A 25,413-nucleotide genomic window follows, 5' to 3' on the forward strand; every position below is an offset into this window, starting at 1 on the left:
ATTTTTTACTTTCTGTTGTGCAGATGTAGGAATAACACAGTAACTCCCACTATCTTTCCACCAACTCCCTTTAATATAGAACTGGTGGGAATGTAAGTGATCACATCCATGGCCATCCCATTATCCTCAGGTCTTCAGTGTTTGTTCTTCCACTGTTCAAACACAAGCTTGGCAGAGACTGCATCTTGAATCCCCATTCCTGTTGTATACAAACAGGGTCAATAAAACTATGGAAAAAGCACAATGAAGGAACATGTTACAGGATTTGAATAGAGGATAAAGACAATCTACCAAGGGATTTGAACACAGTGGTCTTCTCTCTAAGGGCAGGTCTTGTTCCATTGAGAACCTCTCCAAGCTCTGCAAACACTTTGGCCTGGAGATTAAGTATTCATTAGCACACCAAATCATGTTAAACATGTTTATCCTTTAATTGGGATTACCCACTTGTATAACTTCCATAAACCAAGATTGCATTCAGTAGGCACAGCCAGAAGAAACCCATATAGAGAATACCAATAGTCTCACAACCTACCCCAGACAGGATGATGTCTCCTGACTCTGCTACAGCTCCCTCTCTGCTGTCTACATACACCTCAGCCTGCCTCATCAACACATCATCCAGCTCCCTCCAGTCTGGCCTGCAGGCTCCCACAGCTGATGCGCGCACACACACACACAACAATGATACATTACATTAAGAACAAAGAGAGATGTCCTGTCTTTCTGATGTCCTGCACAAGCGACATGACTCAATTCATTATTTTAGGAGATTTGAACTGGGGCGTGCATACATCTGTATCGGACTCTTTTAAATAACTGAATCTCGCTCTAATTAATGCGCCGACAAGACCGAAGAATCCCAGAGCACCTAACAAATCAACGCTATTGGACATTATTTTAACGAATACCCCTCACAAATACACATCAACTGGGATATTCTGCAATGTCTGTGATCACTGCAATTGCTTGTGTTAGAAATACAAAATGACCAAAGCCAAATCCCATTATATTTTTAAAAGACATTTTAGACAGTTTGATGAGCAAGCGTTCTTACATGATCTGTACCATAATATTGACAGAGTAAGTCTGATTCCTGATGTTGACACTGCCTGGGACTATTTGTATATGGAATTTGTGTCGATTTGCGATAAACATGCCCCTGTGAAGAAATTTAGAATCAGTGGAAGGGACAATCCCTGGTTTTCAGATAACTTGGCAGAATTAATTAGAAAGAGAAATGTCTTTTGGGCTCAAGCTAGACATACAAATGCTCCTGTTGACTGGGCCTCCTTCAGAGCACAAAGAAACAAATGCACAGGATTGATCAGGAAGTCCAAATCAGATTACTATCTAAATGCAGTCACAGAGAACCTAAACAACCCTACCAAGTTCTGGAAGCTAATCAAATCAGTGTCAGGTTCTAATGTATCCTCTGGCCTTCCTGACCATTTAATGATGGATTCTAATGAAGTGAAAGATAAAGCCGATATTGTAGGGGATTTTAACAAGCACTTCATATCTGCTGGTTCAGTTTTTGATAACGGTGGGGCCCAGGCCTCTAATGTAAGCTCTGTTACAGTAAACTATGATATAGGCCCTCACGTGAACCATTTTAACATTGAGCCTGTTTCTTATACTGAGGTCTATAAAACACTAGAGGCAATAGACACTAAAAGGTCTGCAGGTTCAGACAACCTTGACCCCTACCTCTTAAAGATAGTAGCTGGTATTATTACTGAACCTGTGGCTCACATGTTCAACTTGAGTCTCTTGACCAATTCCATCCCAGCATTTGGAAAGCAGCTTATGTCCCCCACTGCTAAAGAGTGGAGATCCCTCAGATGCCAATAACAATCGTCCTATATCTCCAAACTCCCTATCCTGGCCAAAGTCTAGGAATCCCTAGTGAACTCACAGTTAAAAAGCATCTTCATTGAAAAGAACATACTGAGCCGGGTTCAGTCTGGCTTTAGATCGGGGCACAGCATCACAACTGCAGCTATGGCTGTGGCAAATTACATAATAAATGCACTTGATAAAAAGCAACATTGTGCTGCTCGGCTTGTGGATTTATCAAAGGCCTTTGATTCAGTTGACAATGAATTGTTGCTAGCTAGACTCAGAAACACTGATCTCAGTGAAGGGGCAGTAAATAGGTTTAGGAACTATCTTTCTGACAGAACACACCGTGTATAACTGACAATCACAAGTCTGGCATTCTTGAGATTAATAGAGGTGTGCCCCAGGGTTCCATTTTATATCCTGTGTTGTTCTCAATGTTTATTAATGATTTGGGAAATGGGATGCAACCAGCAAAGTTACATCTATATGCAGATGATACAGTCATATATTCATGTGCTCCTTCTCTGGTTCCGGCTGTTGAAGAGCTCCAGACTGCTTTTCAGTCACTGCAGGCCTGCCTTTATGGCCTCAAACTGGTCTTGAAAGAAAATTCAATTCATGACCTTTACCAGAGCTAGAACTCTGCCAGAGAACGTTAGCATTGTCACATCTGGTGGCTTATCCATTGAAAAGGTGTCATCCTACAAATACCATTGTATTTAGTTGGATGACAAGTTGTCCTTCAAAGTTCATGTGGATAATCTTGTGACAAAGCTTATATTGAAATTGGGTTTTTATTTTCGTAATAAGGCTTGCTTCCCGCTTATGGCTAGAAAGAAGCTTGTTCAGGCCACTTTTCTCTCTGTAATTGATTATGGTGACTTGTTGTATATGTATGCAACCTCCTCTGTCTTACAGAGACTGGACTCTGTTTGTCATGCATCCTTGCACTTTATTACAAATGCCAAGTCACTCACCCACCATTGCACATTGTACCAAATGGTAGGTTGGTACACTTTACTTTATATGTGCAGAAAGATACATTTGTATGTGTTCACCTACAAAGCCCTTTTGGGTAAACTCCCTCTTTACCTCTGTAGTGTGGTCTCCTTCACCACTAGCAGTTACCATACCCGGTCTGCTAGGTGGTTGCTACTTAAGGTCCCCAGGACATTCACAGTATTGGGCAAGACTGCCTTCTCTTCTTGTGCACCAGAGGCATGGAATAGTCTATAATCCATGCTTCATCTAGATATGTTAGTGCCACTGAATTCATTTAAAATAATGATGGGAGACTGTTACGGAGTAGTGTAAATGCTTTTTTTAGGCTGGATCATGTTCTGTTGTATGTTTTCATTCTGAAATGTTTTGATTGTTGCTGCCTTTTTGGCCAGGTCTCCCTTGAAAAAGAGACTCTGGGTCTCAATGGGCTTTTCCTGGTTAAATAAATGTTAAATAAAAAAATAAATATACAGTATGTTATCTTCACACATCAAAGTCTTAAAGCATGGCACTATCATCTTTAGTCAGGAGTTTCCTCACCTGCTACATGGGCACCTGGCTTGACCCACTGGCCAAAGAGCACTGGTTCACTGGCCCCAGTCACAGTGACTATGACGTCTGCACCGTTCACTGCCTCCTCCACTGACTCCCATACTGTAACGTGACCCTGGGTGGACTGGGCAAACCTCTCCGCCGTCTCCTTCCTCCTGCTCCACACGCGGACCTGTAATGACGTGATCCCTCAATGGTCTTTCATATTTTCTCATGACCCACAAGATATTTCTAACCAGAACCCAGTCTTATGTCTGGAGGATATAGCCACAACACACCAGAGGATCTCTCTAATCACCCATTCAGAAACACGGAATCACTCTGGTACCTCTTTAAAGGAGAAGGTTTCTGTGAAGACGTTGTAGTGGCTGAGGGCCTGATGGCCAGCTCCCAGTATGGTCAACACCTCCGACTTGGCTGGCATCAACAGCTGGACAGTTCCAAGGGGGGTTCCAAACATTCCAACGTTAGAACAGCACAATGTTATTGACAGGTAGTGAGGAATCACCAATAAAGAGAGTATGCATGCCTGCCTAGGCCACAAAGAGAGGGTCTTACTTTGGCAGAAATAGCAGACACTGCTGCTGTCCTTTTGGCTGTGATGACCTCCCCATCCATGACCTGCAGATGTCAACCACACTGAGTCAGATGTTATTACTGAATTGACCTCTATTATAACCAGCTGTGCTAAATCCTTGAAGTATTTAACTTTACTTGTATTGCTAATCACAAATGATAAATAAACATCTAATGGCCACTGTTCAATGATCATAGGCATACTCACAGCTTTGACATTCCCATACTCAGGATCAAACAGCAACACTGTGGCTTGAGTTGATGGCAGAGTTGACCCACTCTCCCTCTTGTAGAAGCACACCAATTTTGTGCACAGGATGTCTTCATGCACCAAATACGCAGGCATCAGCCCCAGAAATCTGTCAGGAACATTTTTTGGAACAGTATTGTTACTAAATTACCGACCAATGATAAATAGGGGAATGAATAAACATACCCATTGTATTTTTGTAACGGGACCGTAGTACGAACGGGCTGGATCACTTCTGCGCTGTCCAGTTTGGAAAACTTCCCCAGTGCTACTTCAAGTCGCGGGATCAAATCTTTATAATGCAACAAACCTTCAACCTCATCTTGTCGTATAAGAACGGGTGGCTCAGCCATGGTGGCTAAAGCTTTTGCTCAACTCAAGCGTACAGACAGTTTATGATCAGTGATGAGAGTCCAAAAGTTCAACTTTGTTGAAATGTGACCTCGGTATTGGGTAAATTATTCCAGCTCAGACGCTGCGTTCAAGACACCAAACGGTTGCGTGAACGCTAGGATATGTTCTAAAAACGCCCTACAAGATCAAATGGGCACATATTGATTCTGCCAAGGTAGCTCGAGGGACCCTTCATATTTTTTATTACCCTTGCTGTTCCGCAACAGACATGTGGTAATTACTCATCCAGCACAATACTGTATGCAAGATAAATTGGTTGAGAACTCGAGGGATGAACCAACTAGAAAAACAAGTTTATCAATAAGATCCTGTTCATAACAAACTAACAATTTTCTAGTTGGTTCATCCCTCCATCAAAAGTACTCAACTAATTGCTCTTGTATACGGTATTATTTTATACTGTAATAGTCTTATGGCACTTATAAAATTGAACACAATTACACATCACACATTAGTAAAAAGAAATGTTTTATTATCACAAAACAAGAGTAAATTACATAACATAGTATGTTCCTGACAAAATACAATGTATCTTCCAAAGACAATTCAATTCAACTATCCAAAAGAACACACAATTAAAATTGCCTGACATAGTCCTTTAGACTATCCAATTCTATAGAGAGCAGAGCAGCAACCAGATCAGACCAGCAGTCTCTCAATGGCCATCTGGGTAGACTGGATCTGGGGCTTCAGCTGAGAGCCCTCCTTGATGGTGATTGAGGTGGCGATGACAGGGCGGGAGACCCCACAGGCACGCCCCAGGGCCTGCTTAGAGCGCACAAACACGTAGGGGACGTTCTTGTCCTCGCAAAGCAGCGGCAGGTGGAGGATGATCTCCAGTGGCTCAGCATCAGCAGCCATCACAATGAACTCAGAGATACCACGGTTCAATGTCTTGGTGGCTGGAAGAGGGCAGACAAGAGTTAAGGGTTAGTGATATGTCTTTGATAGATTAGAACTCCATAGATAAGTGTTTGAAGTGCTTTGAAGTGGTAATCTGAGCAGGATTTGAAACAGCTAATCTATGGTCAGATATCAAGCACACTCAACCTCATGTACTGTGCAATTGGGCCAGATGTCTTAGAAGCTGGTATAATGATGCTTGCAGTAAGGAGTATATTTCCAGTACATTACTTATATATTATCAATTGGGAATTAATCAATGTCAGATTCTCTCACCCTCATTGGCCCCTTTCCTCAACTGTTTATAGTTGGAGGCTTGCTGCACAAGGTCCAGGATGGTTTTGGAAAGTGTGGCGTCGGCCAGGGGGTAGGCCTTGGGATTCACTTCGGCTTCAGTCTGAGAACAAACAAAAACTGTTAGAAGATGTAGAGACTAGATGAGAACGAAATAACGTTATCCTTATCAATTAGGTAACGTTAGCTAGTTACGTTATTACCGGTATTCGGGTAGTTGGCTAACGGTAGCTAGAAATGCTAACTGAAGCGGTCCATTAAAATACTCACCATGCTTGCTTCCGTTTATTTCTGATATTTCTCCTCTCGGCGAATGCTTCACGGAGGACTATACGTCTACGATTGAGGTTTTGGGAAATTCAAAAATAAATCGTTATGTAGCTAAAACAGCTTGTTTCGATTCTCAAAAGCTAGAGGAACTTCAACACGCAGCTACTCTAACAACACGTGTTTAGGACTGAGCGTGGAACGAATGGGGGCTTTGGTTGCTAAACTGGGCAGGAAGTGAATTGTTTGACCCGCCCATGTTCTTCTTTTTGCTTCGTTTTGTTACCAGTTATTTCCCATTGATGCATGTTGTGCATTTTCACAAAATGTGGACAATATTTGTAGAATCCTACAGGGTAGATAAAAAGTTGTTTAGCACATTTAAAAACAGTGGTGGTAAATACACTTGTTAGTGCACGTTTTTAAACCCCAGAAGAAGAAGTTGGTGCGCTAGGAATTCTGGGTACGACATTCCCGTGTCAGCCATATTGTTTCATCGTTCTGGTGTAAGGTTAAAGGGGAGATGAAGGGGATTCGCGGAATAAGTCAGTTATCGGTAAGAACTCCTTTGCCATTTTCATAAATTGAATAGTTGATTATTCAGGAGACGTTTTTGATACCCACTTATAGATTGTGGGGCTTGGTTGGCGAGGATCGCGCTCGGGCCAGTATCTGAAAGGTTGCTGGAACAAATCCCCGAGGTGACAATGTAAAAATCTGTCGTTCTGCCCCTGAGCAAGGCAGTTAACCCACTGTTCCCGGGGCGCCGAAGACTTGGATGTCGATTATTGCAGCCGCCCGCTCTTTTCTGCCTCAGAGGGGTTGGGTTAAATGCGGAAGGCACATTTCAGTTGAATGCATTCATTTGTACAACTGACTGGGTATCCCCTTTCACCACAAATTGTGATGACACTAGGTAACTAACGTAAACATACTAGCGAGGAAGCGAACGTTAACACAATGATGATAAACCCAGCCTAAACGTTTGATAGTGGGTCGAAAATGTGGTTATTAAGCTAACGTTACAATTTGTGGAATATTTGATCTACTCTTTACCCGCTGTCAATGCGTTGTCAAATTTGTCCCTCGCGGTCTGTCCAATCAGAAGATCGGATCATGCAGAGGATACTCGTTCCGTTGTTGCAGTAATCCAGGCACTTGTCATCTCCCGTCTGGATTACTGCAACTCGCTGTTGGCTGGGCTCCCTGCCTGTGCCATTAAACCCCTACAACTCATCCAGAACGCCGCAGCCCGTCTGGTGTTCAACCTTCCCAAGTTCTCTCACGTCACCCCGCTCCTCCGCTCTCTCCACTGGCTTCCAGTTGAAGCTCGCATCCGCTACAAGACCATGGTGCTTGCCTACGGAGCTGTGAGGGGAACGGCACCTCAGTACCTCCAGGCTCTGATCAGGCCCTACACCCAAACAAGGGCACTGCGTTCATCCACCTCTGGCCTGCTCGCCTCCCTACCACTGAGGAAGTACAGTTCCCGCGCAGCCCAGTCAAAACTGTTCGCTGCTCTGGCCCCCCAATGGTGGAACAAACTCCCTCACGACGCCAGGACAGCGGAGTCAATCACCACCTTCCGGAGACACCTGAAACCCCACCTCTTTCAGGAATACCTAGGATAGGATAAAGTAATCCTTCTCACCCCCCTTAAAAGATTTAGATGCACTATTGTAAAGTGGCTGTTTCACTGGATGTCTTAAGGTGAACGCACCAATTTGTAAGTCGCTCTGGATAAGAGCGTCTGCTAAATGACTTAAATGTAAATGTTGTTTATCAGTCTCACCGGGGGTCGCTATAGGGTTTAGCAGCTGTTGGTTTGACATCAAGCCTTCGGTGTGATTCTCCCTTGAAAGTCAAATGTAGTTCATAGCAGGTGGTCATGTGTCCTGGACTGTGCACTATGATGCAAATAGCTGGCACACACTGTCGTATCATTCAATGAATCAGGACATAACGTTATTCAGTTGGCTACAACTTGATGTTTTAAAAGTTCCAATATCAATGAATACCGTAACATTCTCACAAGTTTGCTTTCCTAGCTAGCTAATGCATAAGTAAACTTTGCTGTCACGCTCTCACATACATTAACTGGGTTACATAATACCCCCTTTTACAAGTAGGAATTGACTGGGTGACTTTTACTTAAGTCATTTTCTATTAAGGTACTTTTTCCACCAATGGTTAACATTAGTTAATCCAGAGATTCTTACCTTTGCCTCGATTCAGTAGCCTTGTCCAGATCATCATTGGATTTGTAGTTCTTTATGATAGCCACATTTGCAGCTAATTATCATTACATTTTTGGGGGGCAAATACAGGTGAATATATTGATAAGTCACCTTTCCCTGTAATTTAACATTTTGTTTTATGAAAAGGATTTCTCTTAACAAAATTCCCCCGGCCAGAAGATACTATCGTCAATAGGCGCTAAAGGTAGTTAGCGTCTATGAATGAGTTGAACTGGAGACAGACTTTCTAGGTAGCTAATTTCCCCCTTACAGCCAAGTTTATCCCGGCTCAAGCTTCATCATGGTCCAGCATGGTGAATATACCTATTCTTTGATTTTGCACGTTCCACGATCCTCCTCCACAGTCCTCCAAAACCAAAACAAACGAGTGACCGGGCTGCACTGTTGAATGGAAACAGAAAATACGGAATGTGCCTTTTTATTAAACATGAAACATTTTTAATATTATTATACCACTGTGCCACCATAAGGTCCATCCACATCTGTCCAGTCTGCATTCAACCATCATTCTGTTTCTGATTCTCAATCATCTAATTGTCTCTCTCTATCCAGAGTCCAGACCCACCATAAAACCCTAGTAGGATATTAAGTCACCTTGTATCTTTTCTCTATTACAGACAAGGCTTTACTCAGCCCAGGCTGCCCGTAAGTTGGATGTCGCTGCTGAGCATGTCAAGTTTCAGCCTCAGGATGTGCAGGTCAGTGGGTGTTGACATGTTTCTCTCTCCTCACAAAGACATTTTTTTGTAGCCACCCAGACAGACCAAGGCCCAGTTTCCCAAAAGTATCTTAAGGCTAAGTTCATCGTTAGAACCATTGAAGGAGTATCATGAAATCTCCGAGCTGTTTCCCAGAACCATCGTTATTAACGTTGCACTTGAAAATGCTCGTAATCTAACGCCTGCCTCAGACCACAGCTACGTGCCTAATTAGATGCTTTTTTGCCCTCCCGTGTCACTTAATGCACAGAAGAAACAGAAGATCTCAGCTAAACATAGAATCACATGGTTTATCAGAGTCTCTCTGACCGCTGATAACTTCAGAACAAAGTTCACTACAAATACAAAGTTGCCAATGTTTTTTTTTTTTTTTTAACATTTTACCTTTATTTAACTACCAAGTCAGTTAAGAACAAATTCTTATTTTCAATGACGGCCTAGGAACAGTGGGTTAACTGCCTTGTTCAGGGGCAGAATGACAGATTTATACCTTGTCAGCTCGGGGATTCGATCTTGCCACCTTTCGGTTACTAGTCCAACGCTCAATGTCTTTCCAATTGATACAAACAAGCAACGTATAAAAAGATGCTTCAAATTAAAACTGAGATGAATGCAATTAAATCATATTGAAACAGGCTACATTTAATTTTCAATCAATTTGGTTATGTTTTGGTACTTGTGCTCTACTGTCTGTAATTTGTCTCAATATATTACATGATATGTAGCCTAATGTGCACAATGATAGCATTTTTATTGGTCAAGCCGTAGAATAAGTCGCCTCAATATATGCAGCCGTAGGTGGTAGGACTAATATAGGAGCTGCTTCGTCGTCAGTATTGTGGAATAATTATAATGTTAAGGTAAGATTTGAATGGAGAATGCTGATCCGAGAGCAGCGCTCCATTTCTTTTAGATCCTATCAGTATCGAAATACGTACCAATGGTGCATTTAGCAACTGTTCTCTTAGCGTAGTGTTTTGGGAAACGCAAGTTTTATCTCCGGATGTTGTAGGAAAGATGCATTGTTTAAACACTCAGAAGCCTAAATTCCATCACTATCGGGAAACCGGGCCCAGCCTCTGTCAGGCCTCAAATTCTCCACAGGGGCTGCCCTCATACCAAGATGTTCATGTATGTGGTGGTCTGGGTGGAGATTGTCATCAGTCTTACTCTAACTCCAGTGTATTTACACAGGCCTTTTTTCCTTTGAGATATTGGTCTGCTTTTATTATACCACATAGAATCTCTATGTACTGCTACAAACTGCCAGTGAAATGTTGTGCTGATTTATATTTGTAATAGTTGAAGTAAAACTAGCAAAGGCATTTCCGATTTGTAATGCGATGCTTTCCAGCCATTTGTTGCCTTTTATGTGAACATGCTATAACAGAACCTAGAGCTAAGACGTGTCACACTGCACTGCTCTGTTAACATTTTGTGACGTCGTAACTGCATAAAACACATGTTCAGGGCCTTCAGGAAGTATTCACTCCCCTGGACTTTTTCCACATTTTGTTTTGTTACAGCCTGAATTAAAAATGGATTCAATTGAGATGTCACTGGGCTGCATATAACACTCCACAATGTCAAAGTGGAATTATGTCAAGAAATTTTTACTAATAAATGAAAAGTTGAAATGTCTTGAGTCTAAGTATTCAACCCCTTTGTTATGGCAAACCTAAATCAATTCACCTAAATCAGTTCAGGAGAAAACATTTGCTTAAGAAGCCACTTCATTTGCAAGGACTCACTCTGTGTGCCATAATAGGCAGGATAGAGAGCGTACTGCTACCAGACACACATCAGCAGAAGAGACTGCCTAGAGTGTAGCCTGTTTTCCAGATGATCAGTGGAGAGAGAGGACAAGACACATGACCACAAGTCACAGCACAGGGGTAACCCCACCAATAATACCTCATACATTAATAATTCATAGAACAACTCAGAGGCAATTTCATAGAGGCACCAGAAAATAACAAACCTAGTTAATTAGATTATTTGTGAATATCTGTATTCCTTATAGAGTGAAAAGGGAGTTGGGTACATTAATGGGAGAGTGTGTAGTTCAAAACAGTTGCTTACCGAGATGACATTGAATGTTCTTGAGAGGCCTAGTTACAGTTTTGACATAAATCGGCTTGAAAAGCTATGACAAGACTTGAATGGCTGTCTAACAATGATCAATAACCAACTTGACAGAGCTTGAAGAAATATAGATACAAAAAATAATAATGTGCAATCCAGGTTTGCAAAGCTCTTAGAGACTTACCCAGAAATACTCACAGCTGTAATCACTGCCAAAGGTCATTCTAACATGTATTGACTCAGGGGTGTGAATACTTATTTAAATTAGATATTTCTGTATTTCCTTTTCACACAAAAAAGGTTTTCACTTTGTCATTATGTGTAGATTTGATTATTCAGGCTGTAACACAGCTAAATGTGGAATAAGTCAAGGGGTATGACTACTTCCTGAAGGCACTGTAGGTGTGATGCTAACTGATATTTCTCCTCCAGGTGACTAAACTGCCCAGCGGTCTGGTGATAGCCTCACTGGACAACTACTCCCCGGCTTCCAGGATCGGTGTGTTTGTGAAAGCTGGCTGTCGATATGAGTCCCCGGACAACCAGGGGGTCACCCACCTGCTCCGTCTGGCTGCCAACCTGGTACGCCTGGTTCTGGTTCATTAACCCTCCATGAACATGATGTATCCAGGAGCTCGAGTGATTGTTTAATGTACTCAATACTGCTTAGGAACTAGTGATGTGGTTCATCCCAATCTCTGCTGCTCTTTTCCAGACTACCAAAGGTGCTTCAGCCTTCAGGATCTGTCATGGTGTGGAAGCAGTTGGAGGAAGTCTAGGGTCAGTGTCTGTGATTTAGTGTACATCCTCATACAAACATAAAGAGAACTAAACATACCTTTGATTTAGATTGTTTGGGATACTTAATTAAAGATATGTTCCGTTACTTTGACTAACAACGTATTTTTTTAAACCTCCAGCTTTGGGCTGGATGTGTCAATGGGTAGTTCATGCATCATCATCTGAGAAGAATTACTGTTTTACCTCAATTTGCCACGAAATCCCTAGTTTGAAAGTGACTGTTTTCTTGAAGCCGTGCCATTTTCCCCCAAGTGGGCCAGCTCCCTAGCAGTTTGAATTCTAGCCAATGATCTTCAGCCCCCCGCATTTGAGTGGCAGCTAGCAAGGGGCCTGCCCAGCATTATCCAATGAGGTTGCAGGATGGGCCTGATTGTTCTGTGGACACAGCAGAGAGAGAGAGAACAATGCCGCGGTGCACATACGTATGTGACTTTTTTGGTTCATGAGTGCTACTTTCACAACTACTGGCTAAAAAGTATACAAAATTACCAGAGAATCTCTTTAGCATATTTTCTGACTAGCTGTACCACTGCCATGGATGTCATACTTTCGTATATATAGTGTAAGTATGTGGACATCCCTTCAAATTAGTGGATTCGGATATTTCAGCCATACCCGTTGCTGACAGTTGTATAAAATTGAGCACACAGCCATGTGATCTCCATAGACAAACATTGGCAGTAGAATGGTCTTACTGAAGTGCGCAGTGACTTTCAATGTGGCACCGTCATAGGATGCCACCTTTCCAACAAGTCAGTCCGTAAAATTTCTGCCCTGCTAGAGCTGCCCTGGTCAACTGTAAGTGCTGTTATTGTGAAGTGGAAATGTCTAAGAGCAACAACGGCTCAGCCGCGAAGTGGTAGGCCACACAAGCTCATCGCCCAACATCAGTACCTGACCTCACTAATGCTCTTGTGGCTGAATGGAAAGCAAGTCCCCGCAGCAATGTTCCAACATCTTGTAGAACACCTTCCCAGAAGAGAGGAGGCTGTTAAAGCACCAATGGGGGGGACCAACTCCATATTAATGCCCATGATTTTAGAATGAGATGTTCGACGAGCAGGTGTCCATATACTTCTGGTCATGTAGTGTATCTGTGTGTGTGTGTTTTCTATGCAGCGTGACGTCATCCAGAGAGAACATGATCTACTCTGTTGACTGTCTCAGAGACCACATGTAAGTGTTGCTTGCCTCACGTATACATATGTGTACACAAACATAGATCTAATATATGGTGAATAAATCATTGTTATTCTCCTTTCTGTGTGTTGTCTAATTGCAGTGACACAGTGATGGAGTACCTGATCAATGTGACCACAGCACCAGAGTTCAGGCCGTGGGAGGTGTCTGACCTCACCTCCAGGGTCAAGATGGACAGGGCCCTGGCTGCACAGTCCCCCCAGATGGGTTAGCACACACATACACACTCAGTCAGTCATGTGGTTGTTTGTTTCTTTATTTGAATGTACTTTCTGTTAACGGCTCTAGATTACATTATGCTGAATGTCAAAAGATTGCAAATTGTCATCACACTGCGTCTGAAGGGCCTTGCGGTTATTTTCCTCAGGTGTGATTGAGGGTCTACATGGAGCTGCTTACAAGAACACGCTGTCCAACTCCCTCTACTGCCCAGACTACATGGTTGGCCACGTCGACGCTGACCATGTAAGACACTCAACATCCTGGTCCCTGCATTATCATCGAGTTGGGACTAATGCTATGGACGTTCATCTTCCTCTCCTGATGCACAACCCAGCATGCTCTACTTCACGAAGTACAGCATTACGTTTATGTTTTTGATTAACCCTCTGATGTTTGCCTCTCCAGATGCACAATTTTATCCAGAACAATTTCACAAGTGCAAGAATGGCTCTGGTTGGGCTTGGTAAGTGTTAAACATGTATATTTAATAAAACATATGTTTTTATCAAATTATTTTTCTCCAGGTAGCTGTGCGTTAAGGTAATATTTAAAAAATATATATTATTCTATTCTTACATGCATTCTATGTGTTCAGGTGTGGACCACGATGTTCTGAAGCAGGTAGGAGAACAGTTCCTCAACATCCGCAGTGGGATGGGCACCGCTGGGACAAAGGCTCAGTACCGAGGCGGTAAGACTCTTATTCCACTATCTGCTAAAAGCATGAAACCTAATTTTCCTCTGGCACGGAAAATTCCCTGAATTCTACGTTTCTTGCTGCCTTTCTCTCTCCTCTCTCTCTGCGTCTCCCTCTCTCTGCGTCTCCCTCTCTAGGTGAGGTGAGGGTGCAGAATGGGTCCAGCCTGGTGCACTCTGCAGTGGTGTCTGAGGGGGCGGCGGTGGGCACAGATGAGGTCATGGCCTTCTCTGTACTTCAGCACGTCCTGGGGGCGGGGCCACACATCAAGAGAGGCTCCAATTCCACCTCCAAACTCATCCAGGGTGTTGCTAAGGCTACTGCAGACCCCTTCGATGTGAGTGGCATAATCACCAGATTGGATTGTGTTTGTGTTTTCATAGCTGGGCTATATACAAGAGGAGAATGCAATCTTTTGAAAGAAGTGTTTTGTGCAGAATAGATATTGTATTCTATCATGCAGAATTTCATATTGTTGTATTAGAGTGGCAAAACAAATGTCATTCTCCTTTGGTGTCCCCTCCTTTTAGGCCTCTGCTTTCAATGTCAACTACTCTGACTCTGGCCTGTTTGGAGTCTACACCATCTCCCAGTCTGCAGCAGCTGGTGATGTGAGTATTATGTCTCTTAAATTTCCACTGCTTTCTAATAAGGTACTTTTTATGAGAATTCATAAAGCTTAATTCGAACTCTTCACAACAGCTTTCTGAATCAGTTGCTAAGTAGTCCTATGAACCCTGTGAGTGATAGTTACTTTTACATAGAATGTAATGTAAGATCATTCATTTAGCATGAGGAAAGAGCATAATGAAGATGAACTTTGACCTCCCATTGATTCATTTACTGACCTATCCCTGTCTTCCTCTCTACAGGTGATCAAGGCAGCTATTGGCCAGGTGAAGGCTGTTGCAAGCGGGGTCTCAGAAGCTGACCTGACCCGTGCCAAGTAAGCTAACATGCACACAGACTTCAGTATAGAATTTGAGTACATATAATCGAGAAAAGTATTGCAAATAGAAGGGAATTTCTACATGTTGACTTAAGTTGTGCCTGTTTCTTTACCCCTTTAGGACCCAGCTGAAGGCTGAGTACCTGATGTCGTTGGAGAGCTCAGAGGGTTTGTTAGAAGCCATGGGTTCACAGGCTCTGGCCAGAGGGGCCTACCACTCCCCCGAGGCCATCGCACAGATGATCGACTCAGTCTCAGCAACTGATGTTGCCAACGTACGTTTATTCAGTTTTAGGCGAATATTAACTTCCACTTAAGTTTAATTTTGATTTAGTCATGCATTGATGTGAATTGGACAGGAAGTGAACATTTGAGTGGAAGTGAATATATTTCTATATTACCGTCTTTGCTGCAGCTCACTCTCGACTTGCACAGTATATTCTGAGTGTTTCCTAGTTTGTTTGTTTGTTTATATTTGTGCTTAGATGTGTTTTCTTTCTTCTCTCAGGCTGCAAATAAGTTTGTGTCGGGCAAGAAGTCCATGGCTTCAAGTGGAAACCTCGTCAAGACGCCCTTCGTAGACGAGATCTAAACTCTTCCAACTTTTTTTCACCTGTGATTTTAAAACGCACAACAAAAGCCCATCTGTCCATTCAAAACAAACTGCCTGAAACAGTCATTATCCCCATTTCACCATTGTTCTTCTGAGGAATAATAATGTTTTCCCACCAACCCTCAATATTTATAGTTGTTGCTGTTTTTAAGTTGATCTTGATTGTTTGTGCATAAGGAAATAAGATCCACATTTGTTCACTTCTTGAACTGTATAGATTATATAAATTAATTAATAAAGTATATCTACCTTCATGTAAAGATTCACCCATTTTGGATGTTATATTGTTTTTGTACATCTGAGTGATGTTCTATCGATTCCCTGGGTCATTTCATGTTTTCATGTGCGCTATTGCCATTATACAGCAATTCGGCCGGGATAACGCAGCATTGGGATAAAGCCTGTCACTAGACTGGATATCTTACGGAAAAATAAGCGTGACCGACGTTTCGTGTCTGTTTTGACTTTTTAACATTTTTATGCGTTGTGTCCGCCTACTTCCTGGTGGTAACACCAGCCCCTCTTAGGACATCAATACCATTTTGGGGAGTGTAAAAATAATCGAGGCCGAAGAGGCAATGTTGGCAATGAATTGAATGGAAAAGACATCAATGAAGTACTGAACTCTGGTCTCTCTAAATTGGCCTCCGTGCCAGTAGGTGGTGCTGTAGTGGATCCTGTTGCAGCTAGGGTTGGTCCTGCTGCGGAAGAGAAAAAAGGAGGGGGAAGAGGGATCTGATAATGACATGGGATTCGGACTCATTGATTAATCTTCCTTCTGTTAGATGTTGAAAAAACAGTCATACATCGAAATCGTTACAAGGAAAAAATTGAGGTTAACGACTTTTAGATCGCGAAAACGTCTATCATATAGTACATGTCAAATGTCATGACGCGGGAGATTGTCTTCTCGAATGAGCCATTTTATCATATTTTTTGCAATATTCTTGGAGGGTCTCTAACACATTTCTCCTATTTGTTTGCCTCTTCAGTTCATGCTGTTGTGAATGTCAGACGGCATGTTGAACATTGTGACTAAATTGATAGGGCAGTTTGTTTAGGAGATTTTACAGCTAACTACAGCTACATCAGATACTGATATTGACTTTGGAATTATTGTGGGTAGCTACTTAGCTAGCCAGCCAGCCCATAGAGAGCACTTCATTGTCGGTTTTGTAGTCGATTTGAGCTGCAACAGATTTCCACTACGATTTTCACATGTTACCAACATTATGACGACAAAATAAAACAGTTGTAAACAAAAACATGTTGTTCTCCCATATTAGTGCAATGTAACACTGAAAATGATAGGAATGGGTGGTTTTGGTTGGGTTTTCCCGTTGTAGGTGGAATAAAACAAGCATTCCCTTTAAGTAGACCAGGTGATAATAAAGTAAGTGTTAATACATTGCCCATAGTGTGAAATTATTGCTTTCATGAAAAAGTGTTCGATTACATCCTATCATGTTGAGCAACTACGTCTACATCGTTCATCGGTTGATTCGTTAATTGTTTCCAGAAATGAGTGACACTTGGCCCGGTGGGTTTATTGTGACATGTTTTCTAATGAGACAAACACCTAGCATTTTTGTTCCAAAAGGTTTACACTTGAGGTTTAAGCAAGAGTTCGTAAGTATGGTCCCCACACGTCCGACCTTAATGAAGTTATTGTCAAACACCAAGCCAATCGTGACCTTCTCTTGTGAAGCCCAGACGTAAGAGAGAGAGAACAAAGGCTGAACCTGGTCTTAACTTCCAATGCCCAACCCCCCTCCACGCCACTCCGCCAACCACCAGGATGCCCGGCATCAGAACATTCCAGGCATTCCCGTGATTGGCAGATAGCAGGTTGATTGACATGTCGGACCCCGCGAACACCGGGTACTGGTCAGTACAACACAACCACCTCCTAGCCTAGCACATAACACACAGCTGTCTGTGCAGGTCGCTACATTATTATAAAACATGTTCGTTAATGAAATAACATGCTAATTTCCTGCCAGTGCCAGCATTTTGCATATCTGTGCATTTTACCTCCATTTTTGTTGTCATTAACCCATTTAATCCCATAGGCCACAGCACAAAACGTATGTACTGAATGCATTATCAACGTGTCATTTAGAGAAGATTCATATGCTTTCTTCAAAATAGTATTTTACAGACAGATTTGGCACCAGAAGTCTCCATTCAACAGCTTTAAAATCAATACATTGTTGACGTTTAACAATATTTTCATTGTTAACAATGTTTAAAGGCTCTAGTTTACATATGTGCTTTTGTTAGCAATTGGATATGTAGATGGGTGAACCGGTCAAGGATCGATTCAGACTAAGTGGTAAATTTTATGACAAGTAAACAGTTTATTCAGAGTGAAAATATGTAGTACAGCGTAATTACGGCTCTTCCGTTAGTTCGTGTTGGAACAGCAGGCAGAGAGCGCGTAAACAGTCAGCACAGCCCTTATATACGTCACAGGAAGTAGGTTGACTCTAGGAAGATCGGATCTCCGGATTGGTTCAGCTGGTTGTAGTCTGTAGTCTTCCGCCATTGGCTCAGTTGTCTGTCCGTCATCGTAGAAATTTCTTCGGGCACACAGTGTTCTGTTACAAAGGAGATTATGTGTGTAATGTGGGAGCTATCCTGTAGGGGACCCCACAGGCTTTACTGTGAGTTGTAGCCATGTAATTAGCAGTAAGTTAGTCACCTGCATACGAAATAGCAATTCCTTACAAAACCCTCTCTTCACGTCTCACCAGAGACGTGACACAACCTAACTGGATCCAGACACAAAGAGAAACTTCTCCCATAAGGACTATGAAATTTTATTTATTTTATTTTTATTTCACCTTTATTTAACCAGGTAGGCTAGTTGAGAACAAGTTCTCATTTGCAACTGCGACCTGGCCAAGATAAAGCATAGCAGTGTGAACAGACAACACAGAGTTACACATGGAGTAAACAATTAACAAGTCAATAACACAGTAGAAAGAAAAAAAAATGGGCAGTCTATATACAATGTGTGCAAAAGGCATGAGGAGGTAGGCGAATAATACAATTTTGCAGATTAACACTGGGGTGATAAATGATCAGATGGTCATGTACAGGTAGAGATATTGGTGTGCAAAAGAGCAGAAAAGTAAATAAATAAATAAATAAAAACAGTATAAAAACAGTATGGGAATGAGGTAGGTGAAAATGGGTGGGCTATTTACCAATAGACTATGTACAGCTGCAGCGATCGGTTAGCTGCTCGGATAGCTGATGTTTGAAGTTGGTGAGGGAGATAAAAGTCTCCAACTTCAGCGATTTTTGCAGTTCGTTCCAGTCACAGGCAGCAGAGTACTGGAACGAAAGGCGGCCAAATGAGGTGTTGGCTTTAGGGATGATCAGTGAGATACACCTGCTGGAGCGTGTGCTACGGATGGGTGTTGCCATCGTGACCAGTGAACTGAGATAAGGCGGAGCTTTACCTAGCATGGACTTGTAGATGACCTGGAGCCAGTGGGTCTGGCGACGAATATGTAGCGAGTGCCAGCCGACTAGAGCATACAAGTCGCAGTGGTGGGTGGTATAAGGTGCTTTGGTGACAAAACGGATGGCACTATGATAGACTGCATCCAGTTTGCTGAGTAGAGTGTTGGAAGCCATTTTGTAGATGACATCGCCGAAATCGAGGATCGGTAGGATAGTCAGTTTTACTAGGGTAAGCTTGGCGGCGTGAGTGAAGGAGAAATAAGGCACGGTATTAAACAGAAATAGATATTTATGTATTACCATCATGTTCTCCATTCAATCCCACTATGTACTAAGTTGGCTACCAGCCACCTAGGAACTTACAACCCTCATTTAACAGAGCGGAGAACAGCTCAAAATAAAAGTAAAAATTATTGTCCACATTAGCCAACTTTTTCCAGCAGGAAAAAGTTTCTGATACCCTCTCTTCACATCTCCTAAGAGATGTGATATAGTCCAGATACATTACTCCAAGCAAAAACGAAGACATAATCCAAAAAGGAAAAATATCCTAAACTAGGTATGTCTATCCGGAAATGGCCCACAAAGAAAAATAATTTCCCCCTCTTCCCATCCCAGATGGGACACGACATACAATGGAGAAGCTTAATCAATAAAAGCAACTGGATCCCCCTCCCAAAATTGCTGCAAAAACTGAAAGATGGATCTCATGCTCCATACCGTTATCTCCTGTTATCTAACCAAAAAGACCGCTTGTTCTCGCAACCCCACGCTCTGAATGTGCCCTCCCTTGCCCTGATACTTTTAACAATGTTTCAAATCAGCTAGGTAGCATAACACATACATACATCCACACAAGGCAACAGCAGATAATATTCAATCATATATATGGTAATGGCTATAATGTAAAATAACCCCAAGGGTGTGAACAAAAACTCAGCAATGAATCACATAACAGTTACAAAGTTTAAACTACCCTCATGTCAAAAGAGAACAGCTCATTCAAAAACAGAACAAAAGAAAATAGTGTGAAATTTAGGTCACCCTTTTGACTCCCGCTAGGGTGTCACTCAATTATCCTTTATTTCAGCAGTCATAGCATTTCATGAAAATAATAAAAAGTTTATTACTAATAACAAGTTATATATGCCTTTGTTGTATGCTTTTGTTCCCCCCAAGGGTGTCACTTATCAAAAACAGGATAAAACTTTATTGCTATTGACATGTAAGATGTAGGATAAAACTTTGGTCATGGAAAACAGAGTAAAGAATTATTAGAAACCATCTGGTCCTCTCAGCTACTCCTATCCTGTACCAGGTGGGCTCCTTGCCACCCAGGGACTCCAAACCATGTGTCATCCTCAGTCAGTCCCATCCTCCCCTGAAAGCATGCTTCCGTATCGGCATCGCCAACTGGAGCATCAAGCAAAGGCATATGCCTGAAGCCCTCACCACATCTGTAACAGACTTCTCAAAACACGGTATGATGCAAGCAGCACATCACATCAATAACAAATAATACAAGAATTAGGGTCAGAAATCCAGTAACCATCATACCAGTGTACTTACCAAACCAGGCCAAGAGAACAGACTCCTCCACCCCCCCTGTGGACCTCATCTTAGCAGATAGTGCATCAACCCCGCCTTAGATTGTGAAGTTTAAAAACTATCATCTGGACTGGTATTATTAGGAATATATGTGCAACATTGTTTACCGAACATCTTGCAGACGTCCCCCTGACTGGCAAGAAGCATATCCAAGGCAAGTCTATTCTGTCTGGAAACCCCAAATGTGGCCTCAAGCTGTTCAGACATACTAGTGAGTGCATCACGGGAGTAATTCACAAAACGCTGTTGATTATAGTAGATATAATTAATCCATGCAGTCTGTCTAGCATCCACCATGGCTGGACCCATAGTAGGTAGTAAGTGCCAGAGTCCATCATTCCTACCCAAGGCCTGAAACTCATGAGGAATCCCCACTGGCACTCCCAACAGGTTAGTGTGTATGTCAACTACATCCTCTGTCCATGGAGCACTACTACATCTATGTCTCCCATGGGATGGAATGTTTTCAGGTCCCCTGGTTACAGAACTCAGCAGCTGTTCAGCAACAACATCAACAATGGTCAGTGGAATTATCAAACTGGTCAGACCACACGTACCTTGCCATTCTCCTCTAAGAATGGGTCTCAGCACTCTTTTTGCTCCACTCATCCAACATACATCAGCCAGACCACTAGTTTGGTTTAGGCCTGTAACTGGCCAAGTGGAATTAATGGTTATGTTACTCCTGCAATCAGCTTCAGGCAATCTCCCATAATCAATGCCATTACCTGTACCCGTGATGCACTCGTAATTGCCCCCATATGCCTCAACACCCCAAGAGGCCCGATGAGGAGGTACTGCAGGAAACACAAGGCTCAAAGAGGAACAGAGGGTTGAATTGGGCTTAACCTGGTAAAAACTTCTCAAAATACACAACCACCCCCCTCCTTCTCCTACAGCAAATGGGTGTGTAGCCAGAACAGGTCTATCATGACTACAAATAATACAGTCCTTTCTTCTCAGGGTTTTAGCTGTATACCTCATATAAGACAGCCACAAATTGTCCCTACTATCAAAACCAGTCTCAGTTTCTAATTGATCCATAGCCGAATAGTCTCTAACATTAATTACCTGAATGGTATTTTTAACACAGTGGTGGTAGAGGAGTGTGTCCGGTTACCTCTGGTCTTGGCAGTACCTTAATAGAAAACACACCCATCATGTCTGTCCTCGTCCTTTGTAGTCCGAGGGTGTGAGTGCCTGCATCAGAGAGCTTAATAGTTTTGATGGTTAGTAGGATTTCATCACCTTTACAAAGTTCAACATTGCTCCCAGGTTTCCCCATATCATGGAAAACCTATCCACCCTTGTGGGATCCCCCATGCTATAAGGATACCCTCTTCTCCAATCCTAGAACTGTCCGAAGTCGGTTATCATGTAATCTCTACTCTAACTTCTTGTCTACCAGATCTAGGGATTTCTTATGCTTATTTTGGAACAAAATACACATCACTTAGCCAGAGCCAGACACATCTTCACTTCTATGAACAAAAACAGGGGTGATAGGACAGGTAGGGTTACTTCATTCGAGAGTTGGCCCCCGGAATTCTGTTAATTCCAGTTCTTCTCCCGAACTCTGTTTATTGTCCGACAGTGAAAAAATGTCTTACCCTTCCGCCGTGCGATATGAATCTGGGTAGCTCTTTCAGCTAGCTGTCACCAGGGGTCTCCTATGGTCCCCAAGCCTCTGGGACTGGATTGAGTGACTTCACCTGTAGTTCACCTGTAATGCATAAAATCCTGGACATACAGGCTTGGTTAACAAACAATTTCTCATATGTTTTATCTGATTATATCTTTAACTTCTATTCCCAATTGTTAGCTTACATTTTTTTTTTTTTTTTTAGTTTCTTATCCAATAAGCCCCATCCTATCCTAGACCACAATTTACCCATCCCCCTTTTGATACCAGACTCTGCCCAGGTATCAACCTTACCTACTCTAAATAATGACTTAGGTAAGATTGGTCAAAAAATTCAAAACAAATGCTTATCATATCAAAATCCTTCCTTCAAGGACCCTCAGTATTCTATCCGACAATAACATGAATTTAATATATGTTGCAGAGTGCAGAATTCCTTATCTACAGTAATTTATCACCCCTAAGAACTGAAACTTATTTTTCTATTTAATTCCCTGCCCTATTGGCTTAATATATATCCTATCCTAACCTCCTAACCTAAACTCCTTTATAATGAATTTACCTTAAAACTAGTAACTCTATATGACCACATTCATTATACCAATGACTCTCCCCTAAGGCTGATCAGACCTTAGAAGACAGTCATGATAAGGTCCATGAGTCAACCCACCCTTTTATAGTCAAGTTCTATACTACACTAGACATATTAAAGAACCCTTTATCCTTAAAATCCAAATTCACTTGTGTAATTTAAAACTCATAAAATAAAAACTCATAAAGTTCCATATTTGAGCGTGTCTCTTTAAAATACCTTTGCACCAAAACAAATAGTCCTAACAAATGTTTTATGTGTATATATTTGCAAGCCTTAATGATTAATCAAAACTTCCAGGCCTTTCCAATTTGGTCGTTTATGGCCTCATTCTCCCCAAGATTATAATCCCTGATATTTAATAAAAATAACGTATTTTCCCTTGGCTCCTTCAACTCACATTTACATCTCAATAAAACAAAACACCATCTGCGTGTTCCTCAAGGAAAAACAACTTGCACCTGTTACGTATGTCTACGTATCAAGGGAAATGTTCAAATAACCAAATTCAACCTCGCTAGTTTACCGAAACATGTACAATTATGTTTTACCATAGAGGTTGCTTTTCACCATTAATACCCTGACACCGTTCCACATAATGGAAACAGTGCTCAAATTCACTGGTGCTATTCAAACGATCAAACCAAAAATCAACAACCATCAGAATCCACCATCACGATGTTTTATGACTCAGACATCCAATCCCTCTCTCACGGCCCAATTACAGTCCAAATAAACGCCACAAATCAATGATACCCACCCAGCGAATCAGCTGCTAGTTTTTAGCATCTTTCCTGACGATTTACATACTCCTTTTAAAAATGTATTTCGAAATGTTTATCAACTTCTGAAAAGTGACTCAACATTAATGGCCGCACCTCCTTTTAAAGGACACTAACCATTTTCTCTGTCACCCCCAGTCAAGACATAATTTCCGTGGCGACGGAAACCTCGCGAGTGATGTCATCAACAAGCGCTCAATCTTGACTCATTTCGCAACGATTTTCAACTCATTGTAAATAATGGTTGGCTGTCTGCAACAACAGTATTTCGGGTTCGATAAACCAAACCTAATTTATCACATCTGTTGAATCCTGATTTAGAGTTTACAACATCAATCAACTCGCTAATCTTATAAAAACATTTCGATGGACACAAATCTATCGTAATTGTTCCCCCGTTATTATTCAGAATTAATTTGATTTAAGTTACTGTCTCGTCTTTGAATTAGCATTTTAATTACGACTCTTTTCCCAATGTATTATTCCCAACAAATTATTTAGTGAACAGACATCGCCTTGCATCAAAATTTCCGTTCTTATATTAAGTTGAATGAATTAGTCTTTCAATTTGAACCAAACAAACTATTTAAAACGTTCAGTTTATATCTTATACCAATACTAGTGACTATAACTTTCTCTGCAAAACAATTAGTTTAATTAAAACCAAAAACTCAGACATATATAACTACTCTTTACACCTCAGCTGGGAACCGAACCCCGGCCTCCCACGTGGCAGGAGAGAACTCCACCACTGAACCACCAATGCTATGGAACTGAGATTCTCCGCAAATAGACCCAATTTTCAGTTATCTGCATTTGTTACTCCGGCATCTGAACAACAGAAAATAGCACTAATTTAAACGCCCAAAGTTTTCCCTCAATTAGGATTCTCATTAATCTCGCTCCCTTCGTATCTGACCCTTCTTTCTTAAATACGTGAATTTTGTTCTTTTCTGCCTCTTTCTCTCTTAACCCACATTCCATTGTTTTCAGCTGAACTGCGGATGGCGGTTCCCCTCCTAAATGACCTTCCTGTGTCCATTTTAGCTTTAATCCCTCCCAAACTTTCTTCATGTGCTTCCATTGTTTCTTTCCCCCTGATCTATATTCTATTTTTTGTTCTAGGAACTCATTAAACCTCAGCTTTGGAGTATTGAGGGTCGCCATTGTGAATTTTTAATCGTGATTTTATTTAATTCAATCGGAATTTAATGGTAGTTTTAATCGGAATTCTCTCCTTCTATCTGAATATAGTTAGCATATACTTCGCCCGACGTTGATTAATACCCACGATGTACTCGAAGAGACACTGCTGCACGTGCTCTGTCTTATCTCTGAGCTTCTCCTTTGTATGTTTTAGTTCGAGAAAAACGCATGGGTCGGTATGGGATTTGTGGAGCGCACAACCAAGGGATCTATTCGACTATTTAGTCTCAATATTTAAATATTATATTCAGATATTATTTCAATTATACATCAGTCATTTTGTTCCTGATTATACATTTAAATTTGAGCGATTCTATAGCAATCTATAGCAATCTCTTTAGGCAATATCAACAGGAATGAAAAAAGCGAAAATCAGTGTTTTAGCCCGGCGGCTGTCAATCAAGTTTGCACGGCCATTCGACTACTGAGGTGGCCTTGTCTATCAGCACGTGTGCATAATAG

At 41.8% G+C, this 25,413-nt stretch overlaps 3 protein-coding genes and 1 long non-coding RNA gene across 4 annotated transcripts; 1 reads left to right on the top strand and 3 right to left on the bottom strand.

The window, feature by feature from the left end:
* Nucleotides 1-50: 50 nt before the first annotated feature.
* crym (crystallin, mu) lies at nucleotides 51-4,650 on the bottom strand. The gene is made up of 8 exons (XM_029685146.2): nucleotides 4,412-4,650; nucleotides 4,184-4,334; nucleotides 3,958-4,020; nucleotides 3,728-3,829; nucleotides 3,388-3,571; nucleotides 536-657; nucleotides 292-376; nucleotides 51-199 (listed from the first exon to the last, which is right to left on the bottom strand). The coding sequence occupies exons 1-8, from the start codon at nucleotides 4,576-4,578 to the stop codon at nucleotides 135-137; spliced, it is 939 nt and encodes a 312-aa protein (XP_029541006.1). The 5' UTR covers nucleotides 4,579-4,650; the 3' UTR covers nucleotides 51-134.
* Nucleotides 4,651-5,094: 444 nt separating this feature from the next.
* Nucleotides 5,095-6,198, bottom strand: LOC115144257 (NHP2-like protein 1). Its single transcript, XM_029685151.2, has 3 exons — nucleotides 6,107-6,198; nucleotides 5,819-5,939; nucleotides 5,095-5,541 (listed from the first exon to the last, which is right to left on the bottom strand). The coding sequence occupies exons 1-3, from the start codon at nucleotides 6,107-6,109 to the stop codon at nucleotides 5,279-5,281; spliced, it is 387 nt and encodes a 128-aa protein (XP_029541011.1). The 5' UTR covers nucleotides 6,110-6,198; the 3' UTR covers nucleotides 5,095-5,278.
* Nucleotides 6,199-6,550: 352 nt separating this feature from the next.
* On the top strand, nucleotides 6,551-15,913 carry LOC115144246 (cytochrome b-c1 complex subunit 2, mitochondrial). Its single transcript, XM_029685138.2, has 14 exons — nucleotides 6,551-6,659; nucleotides 8,979-9,059; nucleotides 11,598-11,747; nucleotides 11,881-11,945; nucleotides 13,086-13,142; nucleotides 13,249-13,373; nucleotides 13,534-13,631; nucleotides 13,794-13,851; nucleotides 13,984-14,079; nucleotides 14,223-14,422; nucleotides 14,616-14,696; nucleotides 14,958-15,031; nucleotides 15,156-15,309; nucleotides 15,543-15,913. The coding sequence occupies exons 1-14, from the start codon at nucleotides 6,627-6,629 to the stop codon at nucleotides 15,624-15,626; spliced, it is 1,356 nt and encodes a 451-aa protein (XP_029540998.1). The 5' UTR covers nucleotides 6,551-6,626; the 3' UTR covers nucleotides 15,627-15,913.
* Nucleotides 15,914-20,222: 4,309 nt separating this feature from the next.
* On the bottom strand, nucleotides 20,223-24,080 carry LOC115134753 (uncharacterized). Its single transcript, XR_003864370.2, has 2 exons — nucleotides 23,842-24,080; nucleotides 20,223-23,772 (listed from the first exon to the last, which is right to left on the bottom strand). It is a non-coding gene; the product is annotated as an uncharacterized LOC115134753 (long non-coding RNA).
* Nucleotides 24,081-25,413: the final 1,333 nt, after the last annotated feature.

Source organism: Oncorhynchus nerka, linkage group LG16 (genome assembly GCF_034236695.1).
Source record: "Oncorhynchus nerka isolate Pitt River linkage group LG16, Oner_Uvic_2.0, whole genome shotgun sequence".
In the NCBI taxonomy this organism is placed as follows: domain Eukaryota; kingdom Metazoa; phylum Chordata; class Actinopteri; order Salmoniformes; family Salmonidae; genus Oncorhynchus; species Oncorhynchus nerka.

Excerpts from the sequence above, each read along its gene's own strand:
- crym (XM_029685146.2), bottom strand. The coding sequence starts at position 4,578 with ATGGCTGAGCCACCCGTTCTTATACGACAAGATGAGGTTGAAGGTTTG. Across the intron at positions 4,335-4,411 it reads CCGTTACAAAAATACAATGG|ATTTCTGGGGCTGATGCCTG; the intron begins GTATGTTTATTC and ends TGTTCCTGACAG. Across the intron at positions 377-535 it reads GAGACATCATCCTGTCTGGG|GCCAAAGTGTTTGCAGAGCT; the intron begins GTAGGTTGTGAG and ends CTTAATCTCCAG.
- LOC115144257 (XM_029685151.2), bottom strand. Across the intron at positions 5,542-5,818 it reads GAGGAAAGGGGCCAATGAGG|CCACCAAGACATTGAACCGT; the intron begins GTGAGAGAATCT and ends GCCCTCTTCCAG.
- LOC115144246 (XM_029685138.2), top strand. The coding sequence starts at position 6,627 with ATGAAGGGGATTCGCGGAATAAGTCAGTTATCG. Across the intron at positions 9,060-11,597 it reads TTCAGCCTCAGGATGTGCAG|GTGACTAAACTGCCCAGCGG; the intron begins GTCAGTGGGTGT and ends TTTCTCCTCCAG. Across the intron at positions 11,748-11,880 it reads TCCGTCTGGCTGCCAACCTG|ACTACCAAAGGTGCTTCAGC; the intron begins GTACGCCTGGTT and ends GCTCTTTTCCAG.